Source organism: Chelonia mydas, chromosome 3 (assembly GCF_015237465.2).
Source record: "Chelonia mydas isolate rCheMyd1 chromosome 3, rCheMyd1.pri.v2, whole genome shotgun sequence".
In the NCBI taxonomy this organism is placed as follows: Eukaryota; Metazoa; Chordata; order Testudines; family Cheloniidae; genus Chelonia; species Chelonia mydas.
In genome coordinates, this window is record NC_057851.1 from 102,331,037 (window position 1) to 102,349,474 (window position 18,438).

The window sequence follows — 18,438 nt, forward strand, 5'->3', positions numbered from 1 at the left end:
GGCGTACACACTACAAAGCTACATTTGGCGGCAAAACTCTGCTGTTTTGCCAACAAAATAAAACCACCTCAAGTAGAGGCATAAAGCCTTTTGTCACAAAGTTAAAGTGACAAAGGGTCAGTGTAGACACTGCTGTTTATTTTGTGGACAGAACTGGCCAGTATCCCACAATGCCTGCCCTAACCACTCTACTCACTGTTTTGATCTCTGCTGTTCTGCAGGCATGCACCCCTCCCCTTTCAAAGCTCCGGGAAGTATCTGACAGCTGAGGGGGCTGCTCTGTTTGGGGAACAAAGAGCAAATCATTAAGGTGGAATGCTCCTGTTCTGCCCTGCACTAGGAACACAGGGGCAGGCAGACTGCTGTACTGCTTTGACATTCCTCAGCATGGAGGGCTCACAGAGCTGCTAAAGATGCGGCTCCCGGCAGCTGAGGAGGATGTGGGAGAACTCAGACGGAATCACAGAGCCATAGGCAGGCAGGCAGGCAGAGCGGGCTGCTTCGGGAGAGATTGCTGTGCAGAGATGGGGGCTGACATGGGGTGGGGGATATCCCCCTCCCTCAGGATGGGTCAGTCAGCCTGCTGTCTCCACTGCCCCAAACACACCACTCTCCTCTCCCGTTCCTCCCCCCACCCCCCCATCCCCCACTTCAGTTGAAAAAGCAGTGGACAATCCATTAGGATGCCCCGGAACCATGGGACTGAGAAACCTGCCCCATATGACACTGTACCTGCCCCATGAGGCATTGCAAACCCTTCCCAAATCACCCTGCAGCCCGTTTCACAGTGGGATAGCTACCACAGTGCACTGCTCTCTGTGTCGATGCAAGAGCTGCTAGTGTGGATGCACTCTGCAGACACAAGGAGCATAGTGTGGACATGCAACAGTGGTTTAATTAAAGCACTTTAATTAAAGCGACATAGCTTTTGTGGACAAAACTTTGTAATGTAGACAAGACTCTCTCACAGACATTTTCTGAATGGCAGGCTACATTATTATACAGGTAGATACAAAAAACAAAAACAACCAAACAAAAAAACAGCTGATACCTAAAATTGGACCTTTGGTATCTTCAGAAAGTGTAATAACACAAAAAGAAAACATTTTCCATCTCATGCTGCTATTAGGTAATAAAAACTGAGAAATTTCTTAGCAACAGTTACCAATGTCAAACATAATCTAACACTCCTAAGAACACACTCCCCAAACAAGAAAATAATACGTCTCCCTCAGTATACTCAGCTGTCACAAAAAACAGATGAAACTGTTCAGTTAACTCAGTAATAAACACACACACCTGTTCCATTCCTGACAACCTGTCAGTTCAGGGATAAAACACTGTTTCAACCTAACTTCTCTACTGGGAAGCCAATCAGCAACCAATGTAGGCTAACGGGTTTGTTTATAATCATGGATAAGTGAGGATGTCTCTGTCACTGTTGCTTTGCTGACCTACTAGTTTGTTGTTGTTTTTTCTTGAGAAGGAAGATTAGTGAAAGCCGCACAATTCCTATTCCTGGACTCTGCTTGATTTCAATACCCTGATTACTTATAAGAAATGGGTCAGTAATGACGGCAGAGGAACAGAGTCATGGACACTGGACCAAGGCAAGGCTAGAAACACAGAACCCTAATTTTACACTGTCAAATTTAAATATACTATAGTTATTTACACTACAAAATAGTAAAGTAATATTACTTAAACTGTAGTGTTTGGGATTATTACCGCAGAACGCAGAGTACTTCCCCACCCCTCAAATAAGAGTGGCCCGTTAACTTGTGAGAACGTTCAATAATTTGACCACACTATGCTTTAAAACAACCTCAGTATTACGGAGTGCCTTTTCAGCAGACTAAATCAGAAATGCTGTTCTCATTCAGCTCGATAAGGACCCCAATGGGAGGCTTTTATCAACAAAGATAAAACCCAGCCAATAAGCATGTACTGTGCTCTACGGTTATCACTACCTGTTCCCAGAAATTCCTTCAGCTCTGAAACACTTTTGTTCCTTAAAATAAACATTAACAAATTTAAAAATAAAACAAACTACTATCTACAGGTTAAATATTCAGTACTTGTCCAATGGGAGTGGTTTACGCTTGTTCCTCATAGTGCTTGCAACTTATGCCTTAATTATGACTGGTCTGTATGCTCTTTTATGGTCTAAAATGAAGAAATGGGGTGGAGAGATGGCAGAAAAAAACCCCTGTTCCCAAGTCCCTCCAAAATGCATACATCTTGTGAAGACTAGTGCAGTAGGGCATCACAAAAAAAATCACAACCAGTTCTCTTGGTGAAATCTGCACAGCATACTCAGAAACTGAATTACAGAATAGATGAGCTGATGACTGAAGCTTCCTAGGGTCTTATTTTCACAACTACGCATCTCTTAGTCACAACCATGTAATGCTTTAACATTTAAATTATTTTAATTCCTGGTTCAGAGTTCATTAAGCACTGATCCAATTGTATTAGTCAGTGAGTCAAACATAGCCTCACAATGAATCATATCCAAATATGAATGAAAAGAGAGACCAAAACACTTGCTAAATGTAAGTAGATGGAATGATTTCAAATACTTATTTGAAAAAGGAACTAAGATCACCAATGAACATTTAACGTATACCTTTAACAACTGTAGTAACTAAAAAGCTTCCACAATTGGTTCACTTCTTATCTTCCTTCCTGCTCCACCTCCACCTCCTCTCCCTTGCAGGAAAATTTCATTATTAAGACACAACAGGATCCTATGGGGAAAAAATTCCTTCCACATATGCAGAACAAAGAGAAAGGAGTGAAAAGCTCTCTGTAGGATTTCTGAGAGTTCTATTTATTCTTCTTAAACTTAACTTCATAGTCTGAAGAAGCAGGTTCAAACAGCTATTCTACATACCTTTAATGTAATTAAAACTGAAACATACCAAAAGGTCATTGCTAAGGGACCAGCTCTGTACAATGTAACATGCTAAGTTATCCTGTGTAGTTCAGAAGTGGTAACTAACACCAGAATCACATATTAAAAGACAAAAAATGGTCTGCAAAGGGTCCTTTGTACCAAATTAGAAATTTTAATAAAACAAACCAACTATAAATCTGTATTGATAAAAGTGTATTTATCCTTCCATGAGCTCCATCTGTGGGTCTGTTTCCTAAAATGTTATAGCAGGAGACAGACTGGCCACCACAATATCATGATTTCTTTTTATACAAAATAGCTCAGCATTTTCCCCAATACACATATACTATAGATACTTCATATAATTTTGCTGTCATTCTTTTTCTTTTTTCCCTTTGACTAAACCAGAGCTGCCCTTGTGCTCTTAGATACAAAACTCAACAGAAGACAAGCTCAGCAGGACCCTCTAGGTTATGCTTCTTCAATTACATTCTGAGAAATTATTTCTTCTTTAAACAGGGCAGGCATATCTGTTCAATAACAGGTCAAGATCATTCCCTTCTTCGCACAGAACACCAGAGGAAGCATGCTTGGCACTAGACGGAAGAATGCTAGAATGCAGAAAACTAGAGCTATGTCTAATTTCACTGATCAGAATTAGTATTGTATAGCTAGGTAGTGTTTTTCAATTGTTGGTGATAAATAGACATCATCAGAAGATCAGCTTGAGAGCGGGGGGGGGGGGGAGGCAATCAATACAGCTGCAAATATATTAAATCTCTTTTTCCAAACAAAGCCTGGTGCCATTACACCCAGCAAGTTTTTGCAAGGGATGTTCTCCTTGCCTTATGCACATTTTGCTCATATACTTTTCTGAACAACCACTCCATGAACAGCTGGGTGCCTCTGCTTGGATGGACAGAGAAAAGGGGAGCCAAGCAATAATGTTAACACAGCCAGTTGAGCATTACCATTATAGATTCTTTCCTCTCTGTCTTCTATCTCAATCTCTATTTACTAATGGAACCTGACCTTTCAAAAAAAAAAAAAAGACTCATTATGACTCAGGAATTCTTCTCCTCACACGCAGAAGAAAAAAACCTTAGCCATAAAGGGCTTTTTTTAAGTATTCATCTATTGCACCAATAGCAGTTTTCATCTAAATGGAAGATTTAACATCTATGAAGCAAATCTACCTTTTCCTTTGGTTTAATTTTTATCTTCTGCTTTGCATAGTAATTGCTTCTCTGGTTCTTTAAAATGTAAGTAATATGACAACATTCCATCAATACAAAACACTTTTTTTGCTCAAAAAAAACCCCTGCAATAATTAAACTGACACAGGTTCCCAAGAGCTCTCTAACATGGTCACATCACATCATAAAGACAACACCACGGCATCTTCACTTATCAGTTACATAGAAAAAAGCACTGCCCATAGTTTAATATTACTTGAAACAGTACATTTGTTGTAAACGAGATTCATTTTCTAATCACACTATCCTGCAAAAAAACAATGACACTTTATCCGCGTAGACAAGTACTGTATGAATCCGATTCAGCTACTGAATTTAACCAATATTTTTTGTTTAAAAGGACTTGATTCCATCTCATATTTATTTTTTCCAAATAATGATGATGATGAGAGAACATAATACTAGGCAACTCAAATCATTAACTAAAAGGACATAATCCATTCTTACTTGGCCAGTAGGAATTATCTTCTCTGTTCATTAACTTTTTCTTGAGGCGCCCATGAAGTTTGATGTGACTATTCCCCATTTTGTTTGAATACAGTGGGATAAGTTCTTCTTCATCATCATTACGGTTGGCCTGCCACTTGCTTCTGTGCAAACACCCAACCATCGGGTCTGACGGCAGGCAGTGCACATAAGCAATCATTGTAAGATGCTGCTCCAAAGGATGTCCTTTAGCATTCCCAGTGGCTAGTTGGGAGCAGAAGGAGTGGCCTGTCCATAACCTTTCAAATGGACAGAGGTAAAGATTATGGAGGACAAAGATTTTGCTCTACTCCTCAGTTAAGTAAGCAAAACTATTTAATTTGTGAGCTGTTTTGAACAGGATTTTATAATCCTTAAAAAATAATCTGACTAAGCAGATGACTTTTTAGGGGCTGAACACAGCAATATTTTCTTACTCTCAGCCTGATTACTGCAGCAAAGAAACACAAAAATATCAGCAGCACAAAGTTGTGAAGCAGATCCATCTGCAACAGATTTCAAACTTGTTCCTTGGTGCTCCCACTAAAGTCTGCTGCTTCTCTTAAGCTTTATCCCAGATTATATGTCACCCTCTAAACAACAGGTACTACGGACACACACAGATGGTCATATCTTAGAAGTTTATTCAAGGCTAACTTAGCATGATCACTGCAACATGAACAGCTACAGAATCGTAACCTGAAAGGAATCTGCCTTGTTAAGGACATTTAAATTCCTTCTTCACGTAGGTTAAAGAAAAGGAAAAAAAGAAAGTAAATGTTTGGATTTTACATATGTGGACTGGAGCAAGGATATCAGATTTTAACATCTGAATCCTAATATTTGTTACAAAAATTGTAGAAAATAACTCTCAGTTTAGTCTGTGGCTATATTTATAGTGAATAAATAAATAAAATTGGATATATATCACTTAGCAGTTTATAAGCGCTATACTAACAAATTAAAGAATCTTTGTAACACCCCTGTGAGGTAGGTATTATCTATATTTAAAGATGAAGACAACCAGTCTCACAGAGTTTTAGTAATTTGTCCATGCTTTAAGTGGAAAAGCCAGGATTAGAATTCAGATATTCCCAGTTACTAACGTCAGATTCAATCTACTAGTCCATGCTACCTCTCCTAAACATTGTGATACCCGTGATTAGCATTTTAAAAAATGCAACCTTATATTTGTAGCTGCATCAGTCTTGATACTATCACTCCCTCTATTTCTGTGCATATGCATACCCTAGTGCAGGTATAGTGATAATCTTCCTTGTCCTCCATATTAGCTGAACTGGGCGAAGAATTTAGGAAATACTTCTGTGGGATCAGATGTAATTATAGAGTGATTTTCCAACACGTACAAAATTCCAGGGAAGTGAGGGGGAGAGACCGAACAAATCACTTGGCAGGATGATCCCCACTTAGAGCAAACATTTTCCATTAGTTGATTTTACAGGTTTACTTTGTATTTTTGGTAGGACTGGAGGGAGAGGGAGGAAGAGGGAAGGAGGAATCAGGGTGTTTTAAAATAATCTTAACGTGAGAATGTCAAACTTTTTCCCATAGTGCCGATCCAGGGCCGGCTCTAGGCACCAGCAAAACAAGCAGGTGCTTGGGGCCGCACATTTCTTGGGGCGGCATTCCGGCGCCAGCCATGCTGCCCCTAGAAATGTGCTCCCGCCGCCCCAGCTCGCCTCCGCTCCACCACCGCCGCCTCCCCCGAGCGGACCACCGCTCGGCTTCTCCTCCCTCCCTTCCTCCCAGGCTTGCCGCGCGAAGCGGGGGGGAGGCAAGCTGGGGCGGAGTGGAGGCGAGCTGGGGCGGGGAGCGGTTCCCCCCCCCGTTACTTCCTGCACTCCCCCCCACTCTTGCTCACCTCCGCTCCGCCTGCTCCCCTGAATGTGCTGCCTCTCCCTCGCCTGAGAGGGAGGGGGGAGAAGCGGAGCGGCGGTATGTTCGGGGAAGCAGGCAGAGCGGAGGTGAGCTAGGGCAGGGAGTTGCGGGGGGGGAGCCGCAGGAAGCAATGGGGGGGGGAAATGCGGCACACCCGGGGGAGGAGGCGGGGCCGGGGATTTGGAGAAGGGGCAGAGCCGGGGGGTTGGGGCACAAAAAAAAAGTGGGGGCAGCCAAAAAATTTTTTGCTTGGGGCGGCAAAAATCCTAGAGCCGGCCCTGTGCGGATCACATCTAAATAAAGAGATTGTTTCATGGATCACTTCCCCAACTCCCCATTCACAATTGCCTTGGATCACATCCCCTCCCATTCACCATCACAGAACATCCTTGTGACAACTATAGCAATCGCTTACATGCAAAAGTACACTAGTGTTATGTAAGTATTTATGTATATTATAAGGCTTTTCCTGCTCCCCTGCTGATATTCAGAAGCTGCTTTGGGCAGGCCCCAAAACCCACGCTACAAATACAAATACAAGAGAAGGTGGTAGAAACCAGAAGATTTCCATGTTCCAAACTCTTAATAAAATCAAACAGGATAACCTACTTGTCAGAAGACCCAATAGCATTTAACATGCACTTCTCTATACCAGACATGTTCAATTAGCCATGTTTTCAAATGTGTGCCCCTGCAGTAATGCTAATACATGATAATGGGATCAGTACTGAAATCCAGTTTTAACGAGTATATCCCATGTGGTAGGAATTAATGTCTGCACTTACTCTTTAAGTAAAGACTAAACCTTTTTTTTCCATGAATCCTGAACATCCACCGCTTATAATATGCACGTGCTAGAAGTTATGGTCATTAAATTCTGAGTTACTCACAAATACAAAATCATGAAGAATTAAAAAGAAACTGCAGCTTCATTCTTTCTGTGTGATAACTCATTTCTAGTATATTGCAAACTCTCCCCCACTGCCAATTCTTTAGTTTGAAACTCTTAATAAAAAGAAAAATAAATCTTGTACAGTGTCTGATAATACACTGTGGGTGAAATCTTGGGTCCATTGTAGTCAATAGCAAAACTCCCATTGACTTCAAAAGGGCCACGATTTCACCTTATATCTTCAAAAGCAGCCCCTGAATAAAATTCTTACTGTTCCACTGCAACTTTCATATTATTTTTCTATTTTTTTTAAAGAAAGCTGTCAATTCCTTTTTCAACCTTGAACTGTCATTTACATACAGACCCAAAAAATAGCATTTATTTCCTGCACTACCTGTTTTAAAATAATTTAACTACTAGTCATATAGGTTATTAACCTGTCATTGCATTCAAGTTTTTGATAGCCAGCTTTCTATCACCCTATTTTTAACCATTTCCTTATTTTCAAGCTCTGTTCCTAACAATTAGGGAGAAAACTGATTACATTACACATAAAACTGTCGGGGGCTGACAGAATCACAAGCGTGTGAACATTTAGGCCTTGTCTACACAGCCACTTAAAGCACTGAAACTTTCTTCACTCAGGGGTGTGAAAAAACACCCCCTTGAACAATGCAAATTTCAGTGCTGTGAAGTGGCAGTGTAGACAGTGCTACAACGCTGGTAGCCGTGCTCCCAGAACTGGTAGCTATACCCAGTGATGAGCTGCCAAAATCTTAACAACCGGTTCCCTATAAAAAGTTCTGATTTAAGGGATGTGCCCCAGTATGTATTTTTTGTACCAAACAGGGTTACTGTACGTCCGTATTTTCCGGGGAGGAATTTTTAAAATTTAAAAATTCCTCTCGGACGCCGATTTAAGAACCAAAATCCTGACCTGTCTGGGAAAATACAGATGTACGTTAACCCTGCCTAAAGTTCTTTTTTAAAAAGATGGGCCTGAACTAGAAATGAGCTCCGTTGCACATGTGTGGGTCCCTGCCACTCCCTGGGGGTGTGCTAGGGTGACCAGATGTCCCGATTTTATAGGGACAGTCCCGGTTTTGGGGTCTTTTTTCTATATAGGCTCCTATTACCCCCCACCCCCGTCCTGATTTTTCACACCTGCTGTCTGGTCACCCTAGGGTGTGCACATGTGTGGGTCCCAGCTGCTCCATGCCCCCCTCATTGAAGCAGGTGTGCAGGGTTCCTGCCCTGGGAACTGCAGGGCACCAGTGAACGTGGGGCCAGCTGCAGACAGGGGTGTGGGGCAGGGCTAGCTGGAGGCAGGGGGTGCAGGGCTGGCTGTGGGCAGGGTAGGGGGTGCGGAGCTGGCTGAAGACAGGAGGGTGCGGGGTTGGCTGGAGACAGGGCAGGGGCTGACTGGAGGTAGGGGCTGGCTGCAAGCAGGGCAGGGGGGTGCAGGGCTGGCTGGAGACAGGGCTGGCTGCGGGCAGAGCAGGGGGTGCGTGCGGCAGGGGTTGGCTGGGGACAGGGCAGGGGGTGCAGGGGTGGCTGGGGACAGGGCAGGGGGTGCAGGGCTGGCTGGAGATGGGGGCTAGCTGCGGGCAGGGGGTGCAGGGGTGGCTGGAGACAGGGGCTGGCTGCAGGCAGGGCAGGGGGTGCAGCAGGGGCTGGCTGCAGGCAGGTGGTGCGGGGGTGCCTTGAGGCAGGCCAGGGGGTGCAGGGGCTGGCTGGAGGCAGGGCAGGGGGTGGCTGGAGACGGGGGGTGGCTGCAGGCAGAGGGTGCGGCAGGGGCTGGCTGGAGGCAGGGTTGTGGGGGTGGCTGGAGACGGGGGCTGGCTGCGGGCAGGGGGGTGGGTGCTCATGGGGAGAGCAGCAGGACGCAGCCCAGGCCCAGGAGAGCAGCCAGGGACCCATCAGGCAGCAGCGGGAGCCCCAGGGCCAGGGGAGCAGCAGCAGCAGCAGCACCAGGGCTCGTGCCCAGGGCCAGGCGGCAGCACACATGGCTCCCGCAGTGCAGCGCCCCCGGCGGCCGGAGGAGGAATTACATCACTTCCTGGCCAAAGCCCATCAAAGCCTCAGCGCCCCCTGCAGGGAAGCGGGTTAACAACCGGTTCTAAAACTGCTTCAAAATTTAACAACCGGTTCGTGCGAACCGGCTCCAGCTCACCACTGGCTGTACCCCTCACGGAGATGGTTTTATTACAGCGCTGGGAGAGCTCTGGGCTCTCTCCTAGCGCTGGAGCCATGACTACACAGCCACGTTAAAGGCTGTGTCAACATACCCTAAGTGTTAAGAGAAAACCACCCTGTTGTGTCTAGGCATTCCCAAGATCTCAAAACAGTGAGTGATGCTGAATATCACATGTGCTATAACACTGAGGGTGGGTATAGAATACATATTTTATATATATATTATAGAGACACAGAGTATTATAAACACATAAATTACAGATAATTCTCACTGACACATTGGATCCACATCATCTTCAGACCTGTTAACAATTTATCTTTATGAGTGGACGAAATAAGAAATTCTATCATAATCATGTATCCTATGTAGATCCTTTGGATAGTACAAGACATATCCATACAGCTAACATCATACACAGCTGTGACCGGTGACAGTATACAGACGCCCCAAGGGTAGAACAGGGGATCTAGATTCCAAAGAATAAGTTGAATTGACTGGTTTTAGACAGTGTTATTGTGTATAAAAATATTCCAAGTAAGATCTTTTAGGAAAGACTGTAATGTTCTGAACTCAATATGTATAGAATATGAAATATGTATAGAATAGTATGCTCATGTACATAGTACAATTGCAAGTACACCTCACATCAGGGAAAGGTCTCCTCCCACCCTCACTGTTCAAGTACTTCGAGTACCCATCCATTGTCCAGACAGGAAAAGACAGTTGTGAACCATTAGAGTTAATGTGAAAACACTGAAACAACTTGAAACTGAAAAGAAAAGCCCTGAGTATGTCTCCAGTGCAACTAAAAGCCTGAAGCTGGCCGGGCCAGCTGACTCTGGCTCCCATTTCAGGGCTTCTTAGCTGCAATGTAGACTTCAGGGGCAGGACTGGGGTCCAGGCTCTAGGACCATGCATGGTGGGAGGGTCCCAGAGCTCAGACAGAAGCCCAAGCGTGGAAGTCTACACTGCAATTAAACAGCCCCTTAGCCCAAGTCAGCTGGCATGGGCCAGTCTCAGGTTTTTAATTGCAGTGTAGACATCCCGCCTCTCTTAGTTTTCCTGAACTGGGGGGTAATTTTCCCCACAATGAACCACCATAGACTAAGGTTGGCTTAAACGAAATCAGTCAGGAATAGGAAAAATTCACACCCCCAAGTGGTGATGTTAAGCCAGCCTAAGTCCCTGTATAGACAACACCAGGTTGACAGAAGAATTCTTCTGTCAACCTAGCTACCCCCTCTCAAGGAGGTGGACTGTCTACGCTAACAGACCCCCTCCAGTCAGCAGAGGTACGGTCTACACTGAAGCACTACAGCGGCACAGCCCTGAGAGAAAGAAAATTAACTGCAAGCACTTAAAAGAGAAGGGGTTTGATGTGACGGACATCCAGGTACTAAGGGCCAGCATCTAGGCAGGGTGCTGTTCGTGAAACGTTGGATCCCCTCTAGGACAGAGGGCATGCTGGGAAAACTGTTCAGACGCAATAGGTAACTTGTATTAGAAAAGGGAATGTGTCTAATATAGAAGCGTGAAGCCTGAAGTCACATCTTTATGTTTATTTTCTGTGTAACTTGTATGTGTTTGCTTCCCCTTACTATTTCATCTTTGAATCCATGGTGGTTTTTCTATTAAATAAACATTTTGTTTATTTTTATCACAAGCAGGTTTCTACCCTGCAAACTGTGTGGAGCGTGTGTGCCAAAGTGAACCGATAACTGGGCAGGTTTTACTCCTTCAAGGATGACGAAGGAGAGCGGAAAAGTCCAAGTGTTTGATAGTTAAGAACTCAGGATAGATGGATTCAGGAAGACTCAGGACTGGAAGGGCTACTGAGGTCACCCTGCAAGGAGTAACTAGGCTGGTGGAAGCCACAGGGAGACCTTTATGCTTGTAGGCTGGCTACTGGTGTCAGGGCTCTGAGCCATAAATGCACACTATTAAGCCATCCAAAGTTACAGGGCAGGGAGTGACAGAACTCCTTACTGCTCTAACTATCCCCAAAACACGACAACAGCGCAAGTCAAAATGCCACGAGAAATTAACTATCGGTGCATGCAGAACAGCCACATTTTAAAGGTAAAGGGGCACTTTAAAAATGTATATGTGGTATTCAGCGATTACTCAGAGGTAGTAGACTGACAGAAGTCCGTTTCATTCAATGTCTAAGTTCTAACTGATCAGAATTGCAAGCTATGAACCCTGTATAACATAATAATCAGTTCCAACTAGCTTTTGCTAGAGCCTCTTAATGGTACCGTTCCCCACAGCATATTGCTAAATGTTGCATTATTTTGACAGTGATTCCATTTTAAGGGTGGTTGGCTTAATATGTTTTGTCTTTTAAAAAAAATTTTTTTTAAAAGTAAGATTCTACTTTATTAAAAAGTAACAGCATTTCTCAGACTAAAGCCTGCAAGACACCAACCCCATGCAGCTGAGTCAGGTAAATAAAATGGTGCACGAAGCACTTAGTAACATAGGGAGTAAGAACAATACTTATCGCTTATACGATAGAAATAAAATTCAGCACTTCCGTTATGCATTTTTCTTTTGTCAAAGCGCTGTATAAACATTAGCTAATCTTTACAACATCTTTGCCACACAGGAATTATTATCCTAATTTTACAAATGGGTAGCTTGATCCACAGCAGGAAAAGTTAACAATGTTCAACACCACAAAAGGAGTCAGTGTTAGAGCTAGGATTAGAATACAGCAGTTACTGGCTCCCAGACCTGTGTGCAGACCTTATCTCTTTCTGGGGCACTAGTTTAATTCCCAAAATGTTCACGCTAAGGGCTAGTCTACAGTGGCAGCGCTTCAACGTGGCTTGTATGGTTGCGGCAGAGCGGCGCGGCTCTCAGAGCTGGTGCACTGTCTACACTGGTGCTTTACAGCGCTGAAACTTGCTGCGTTCAGGGGGGTGTTTTTTCACATCCCTGAGCGAGAAAGTTGCAGCGCTGTAAATTGCCAGTGTAGACGAGCCCTTAGTCATGCATTTGAAAAAACAAAAACAAAAAGGCCTTACATTTTCAGTCCAATATATGTTTTAGAAAAAGTAATAAACACGACTTTTTACTTTTGTGACCCGACTTTTTACTTTTATTGTTTTTAAAGTAATTCAAACATGTGAATAGCCTTTACCATAAATACCAAGAGACATCAATCAACACAGAGCATGAAAGATTTTGGGAGTGTCTACGGACTTCACAGTCCGGCTCTGCAACAGCTTCATGCTGTTCAGGACACAACTGCCCGCACGTGATCATGCCACATCACATTCTCTGGCATTAGCTCCATTCCTGACTCTCTTGTGGAATTTAAAAAAAATATATGATGTGCTTGTGACTAACACTGCATACAGGTAACTTTCATTAAACAATCAAGGTGCACACGTACTCGCACAAGTAACTCTTGCACCACAAGATTTAAACAATAAAAAAACGAAACACAATATGTAATATACAAAACCAAGATTAATGGTGTTAGTGTGCATAACAACTCCGGTATAAATCCGCACACAGAGAAGGAACTTGACCAGTTTAACTCCTGGTGTCCAAATAGCCAGATGTACGCTTGAAATGTGACCTGAAAGCACAATCCCAAAGTTCTGCAGAACCTGCTCAATACACCATACACGCAAAAACCAGCAGAGACGCTTGCTACTAAACAAACTAAGCTGAGTATACACATTCACCTCTCTCTCTCTACTGAACAAAGCCCTAATGAGATGATAAAAATGCAGTGTAATCTAAGTTAAAATAAGTGGCTGAAAGGTTATGAGGAACTAAAGCGTTGGGGAAAAAAACAACCAAGTTTCCAAGACTTACAAAGTAGCATGGCCACACCATTATGATCCCAACTCTACTGGCTTCACATGCATTTCAGGATTCTGCTCAAAATTGCCATCCTTGGCGTTTAAACCTTCCATAGATTTACTTGCAGACTAATCCACTGACCTGGTGTCCCTGTTTCTGTCCCCAGCCTTCTTCCTGTCCCCTCATGTAATCTCTCAACTGATGGTGGGAGAGCCTTCTCTTCTGCTGTTCTTGTCATGTGGAACAGCCTTCCCATATCTCCCTATACCATCAACTCTGTTCTCAGCTATGATTATATAATTTCCTGCTCTTCTATACCTCTTAATTTCACTTTTCCTCTGCTATCATTTATTATTTAATTCCATTACTACTGTTTAACCCAATAAAGAATTTTGGGATCACATGAAAGATACTACTGAAAATAATAATCAAAAAACATTTTGAAAGATACTGTTTGCAGTCCCTGGACATTTAAAAATACACTTAAACATGTATTTCAGTCATCTTTACTTTCAGTTAAAAAAGCCTATTTTAACGGCAACAATCAATGTCATGTGTTTGATATTAGCTTTGCAATGTTTAAACAAGAAAGCAAACAAAACCAGCTGTATAAGCAGTAGGTAAATGAGTAGAATCCTACGGTTTTCCTCTTTATCCTTGTTGCCACACAGATGTAAGACTTTTGCTGAGAAAGATTGTTTCAGTTAGTATAATTCATGAATCAAATTTTATGAAGGGAATTGTACATTTTTGGGACTTGGGTTAAAAAAGATAATTAGAGATGCAGAAGCAATTTGACAATTGTTCTAATGAGAAGTTATTACTGGTGGCTGTTAAAACAGAAGCTATTATGCTACATTATTTTAGGGGCTTGGTCCCATGCAGCTGTTGCGGCATCTGAAACATGGAACGAAAGATGATCTGCCAAAAAAAAAAAAAAAAAAAAAAGGATTCTAATCTGGAGCAACAATAGAATGACAAAGCTGGTAACGCTGGTACACCCAAGCACCACTAAAGCAAAGGATTCATTTACATCTGTGAAAAACAGCTCATTTTACAACTCACATTAAATGGCAATTCAGACACAGTTTCAGTAGGATTACCAGTGTCAGGCCTGCTTATTAAATCCATTACCATGGTAACAGAAGAAAGTAGTCTCCCCACTACCACTCCCTTCACAATCCCTTTATGGATTTAAAAGGCCAAAGAGGAAAGCTCCTTTTTCTATATATTTTTTTTGACACAGCAGTGTGAAAATATCTTCATTTCCTTTCCAAAGCTTTTCTGTACTTAAAAGTCGTAGTGCAATTGAATTTTCAAAATAAAAACAAAGCAAAATAATAGACTCTCCAGGGTCAGTGTTATAAATGGCCTTTTGCTGGGAAATGGAAAGATGTATTATTCTGAAGCTGCCATTATGGCTTATAAATTAGAAGCTCTGTTCGGTCCACCTTTGTATGTTACCACAGTAATTATAAAAACAGTGCCATCTACTGGTCAATCACAAAATTACATAAAGGCCCAATCCTGCATAATGCTGAATCGGAAGCATTTTTCACGTCCCATGAAAAATTGAGATTTTAAATATTTTTCCTGTCCCGAATCACGACAAAGTCACAAATTTCACAAACCAGTCATTTTTTTTTTGACTTAGGCAATCAAAATGTTTTGTTTCTCTTTCAATTTTTAAACTAAAACTTCAAAATGAAAAGTCATTCAGAACTGGGAAATTAAACTTTTTGTTTCAAATACGTCAAAACAAGATTTTTTTTTTTAATTTCAAAATCTTTTAATAAATCAAATCAAGAAATTCGTCAAAACTGACCCTTTCCCATGTACAGTTTCAATTTCAATGAACTAGCATTTTCCAAAAAAATAAAGTTCACCAGTAAATTCCCGACCAGTGCTAATCAAGGGTACTTTGCATCTCACAGGATCCAAGGCACCACAGCATGATTTTTAAAGTTTTGAGGGGGTTTTGGTGGGTTGTTTTTAAAACTTATTATGGTACAATGAGTTGCATGCAGACAATTGCCTTTCGAACTTGTGTAAAAGACAAGTGAGTTCAGTTTCACTATTGAGTGCTCACAGCAAATGTGTGTCATAAGCATTATCAGAAGGTATAAATACAGGAGTTCAGCATTACTTCACCTTTTTATATATCTATTGTTTGTTGTAGCTCGGAAAACAGTAGTTTTGGCCAAGCATGACAAACACAACTAGATCCATCAGATAAGCCATTTTCACATATCCAGAGCAGACTACTCCAGAGTCAAGTGCACCCTTCGGGCTCTGCAGGGTGGAGGAATTTGCTAGATGTCATCTTCATATGACAAGGTAGTGAGCTCCTAAAAGAATACTCTTATGCCGACTGCATATTATTTAACATTTATACTCTATAGTACAATACCTAATTTGGTAAGAAGTCTCCTTGCAACAAATGGGACTGCTTGTGGAGTCTGGTACTTTTCAAGGTAAGCAGAATGGCAGAATTTGGCTCTCAATTAGCAGAGGTAATTAAACTGTACTTTCAGTTTTACAGCCAGAATTGTCATCACTGCATGGTTTGGTTAATGACTACCTTTAACCTTCTTGTAACCACTCTCCTCATATGGGTTTTAAGCATGGAGGAATTTTAGTTGTTCTTATTTTTAAAAAGCCAAAATCTAAGAAAATATATTTGACACAACTGGTAAGCATGTGGTAAATCCATCCCCCCCTACCCCCATCATAAATTTGTTTTAGTGTAACAGTTCCAATTCCATCTTGGAAACACGCGAAAACCTGAACTTTAGAAATAGAACAACAAAGTACATTACTTGGTCTTGAATAATACCTTGTATCAATAAATATTATTATTTTAAGCAATAATGGTACAGCAGAAAACAGTATTCTTTGCAAATCTAAAGTATTATATTATTTAATATCTCAATTATTAGAGAAACACATCTCTGAGACAAACCGGCAGAATTAGCTGCTTACTGTACATATACTTTATATCCGTCCAGAGGAGGGAAAAAACGTGTGTTTGGAAAGAAGAAGTAGATTAGCTCTACTATTTATAGATCCTGGCAGAGTGGGGCATCTAATTCCTTCAGCAAGGGCAACGACAAAAATATGTGCTGCTATTAACAAAGGAAAGATGAATCTGGTAAGCAGCAGTCCAAGTTAGCAGTACTTCATTCCAAAATAAACAGTCAAACCCCATAAGAGCAATATATTTCTGTCCAGTGTTTAGTAGGTAAACAATGTGAATTGTTTAGAATCAAGAGCTATATGGACACATTTCTTGGAAATGAGATAATTATATTAATATGCTTTATCAGCTCCTATTGATTTCTCACTCTTATACCTATAACCTCTGATTGAATGGTCAGTGTTTCACGATGGAAAAATTACATTAATGGATTAAGCTAATTATATCTATTTATATTGCTCTCATCTCCATCATATCTAAGCACCTAACAAAAAGATAAAATCCAAATGGCTCAATCCAACAAATAATATAATACTTCCTTCTTCTTCCCCTATATCAGTAGTTATTGTTCTAGGAAAGGAGTGAGCTTTACGTATTGTTCCGGAAATGGTGTGAATCACAATCATTTTGATCTCCTCAACAAGTGAGTTCCATAAACATAGGCTGACTGCCAAGAAAGCTGGCTAACTCAGTCCCATGACTGCCACCCTATCTGTGGATGAGACTGTCACACAGTTGTTGAGGAATAGAGATGCTGTGAGAGACCACAGTCAGAAACAAAAGCTATAGAGGTAGCATGAGCCAATTCCCTGGTGTGACTGAAAGACTGGACTTGGGAGACAAGGACCTACAAAGATGGAAGGAGGGGAAGGGGCAAGAAGATGGGCCTTCCAAGGTGGTCTGGGCAATGGGTCGCTCAACTGTGAGTACTCATTACCACCTAAGACACAGGGGGATCTTTTCCCCCTTAACATAAGGAGGTTGGAAGCATCAATATAATTAAACTCCCTGGGAACCTGTTGTGCTTAGAAAGTCCATGTCTGGGTCAAATGGCATCCTCTACCTCCCTTGTACAAGTTACCCACATTGTGGGTCACAGCATACGGGAAGAGCAGATTCTGCATGGCCATTATTCTACTTCCTGTGCAGGACTGGGGAATGTGTAGAGCCTTGATGCTCCCCACCCCCACCATGCCAGCAAGCTCAACTAAGGAAGCATGGAGGCAGAAGCGGCCTGAACCTTGTCATAGGCTGGTGCAGATTTCTTCCCCTCCCTTCCTACAAGCAAAAAGGGAACAAGGCACTGAATTATGACTTGTTACTAACAATTTGTTCCCTGGTCTGCTCTTGAGGCAGTGTAACGAAACACTGGCCCTCAGTCAAGGCAGACTCTATTGTTAGGCCTTAGGTAGTAAATAAGACTTTCAAACTGTTTTACAGTTTGTTGGAATTGTCATCTTAAACTTTATATGGGAAGACTAATTGTGGTGGGCTGTGGAGAAAGATGTGAGAGACTGACGGTGAATATTTCAAGAGAGGAAATTTAATATAAAAATTCAAAGAAAATAGGATTTTAGAAAATAAAGTTTATTCCATATCAAGCTGTTAGAATTACTCTACGGTCTTCTGGCAAAGGACCAAGGTTCTTCTAAATACTATACAGAATGTCAGGTTTCAGAGTAGTAGCTGTGTTAGTCTATATTCGCAAAAAGAAAAGGAGCACTAGTGGCCACCTTAGAGACTAACCAATTTATTTGAGCATAAGCTTTCAAGCTTATGCTCAAATAAATTGGTTAGTCTCTAAGGTGGCCACTAGTGCTCCTTTTCTTTATACAGAATGTGTTATGTGGCCATTCAGCATCCTGACAGATGAAAGGAGACATGACAAAATCGTTCCATCAGTGGAGCTTAGCCATGGTATGGGAAAAGGGCCCGATGCATGAGGGGCAAATCTTTCCACAGTGGCTACAGGTCTACACTCTGCTTCCTGGCTTGGCCTGTGGGCTTCAGCCTGGGCTCTCTGATGGCTCCCTG

General features: G+C 42.1%; 1 protein-coding gene across 13 annotated transcripts in view; it reads right to left on the reverse strand.

Moving 5' to 3' along the window:
* The window catches only part of NHSL1 (NHS like 1), a 248,368-nt gene that overhangs the window by 81,655 nt on the left and 148,275 nt on the right, over nucleotides 1-18,438 (reverse strand). For 4 of the 13 annotated variants that reach the window (XM_043543029.1, XM_043543028.1, XM_043543023.1 and 1 more), the window contains exon 1: nucleotides 4,603-4,799. The exons of 5 other annotated variants lie outside the window; for them this stretch is intronic. In XM_043543029.1, coding sequence (XP_043398964.1) covers nucleotides 4,603-4,765 — 163 coding nt within the window. In that variant the 5' untranslated portion in view covers nucleotides 4,766-4,799. Of the gene's footprint in view, nucleotides 1-4,602; nucleotides 4,862-18,438 lie in introns of those variants that run through there. 4 more of the 13 variants (XM_043543027.1, XM_043543021.1, XM_043543020.1 and 1 more) reach the window with 4 other exon arrangements.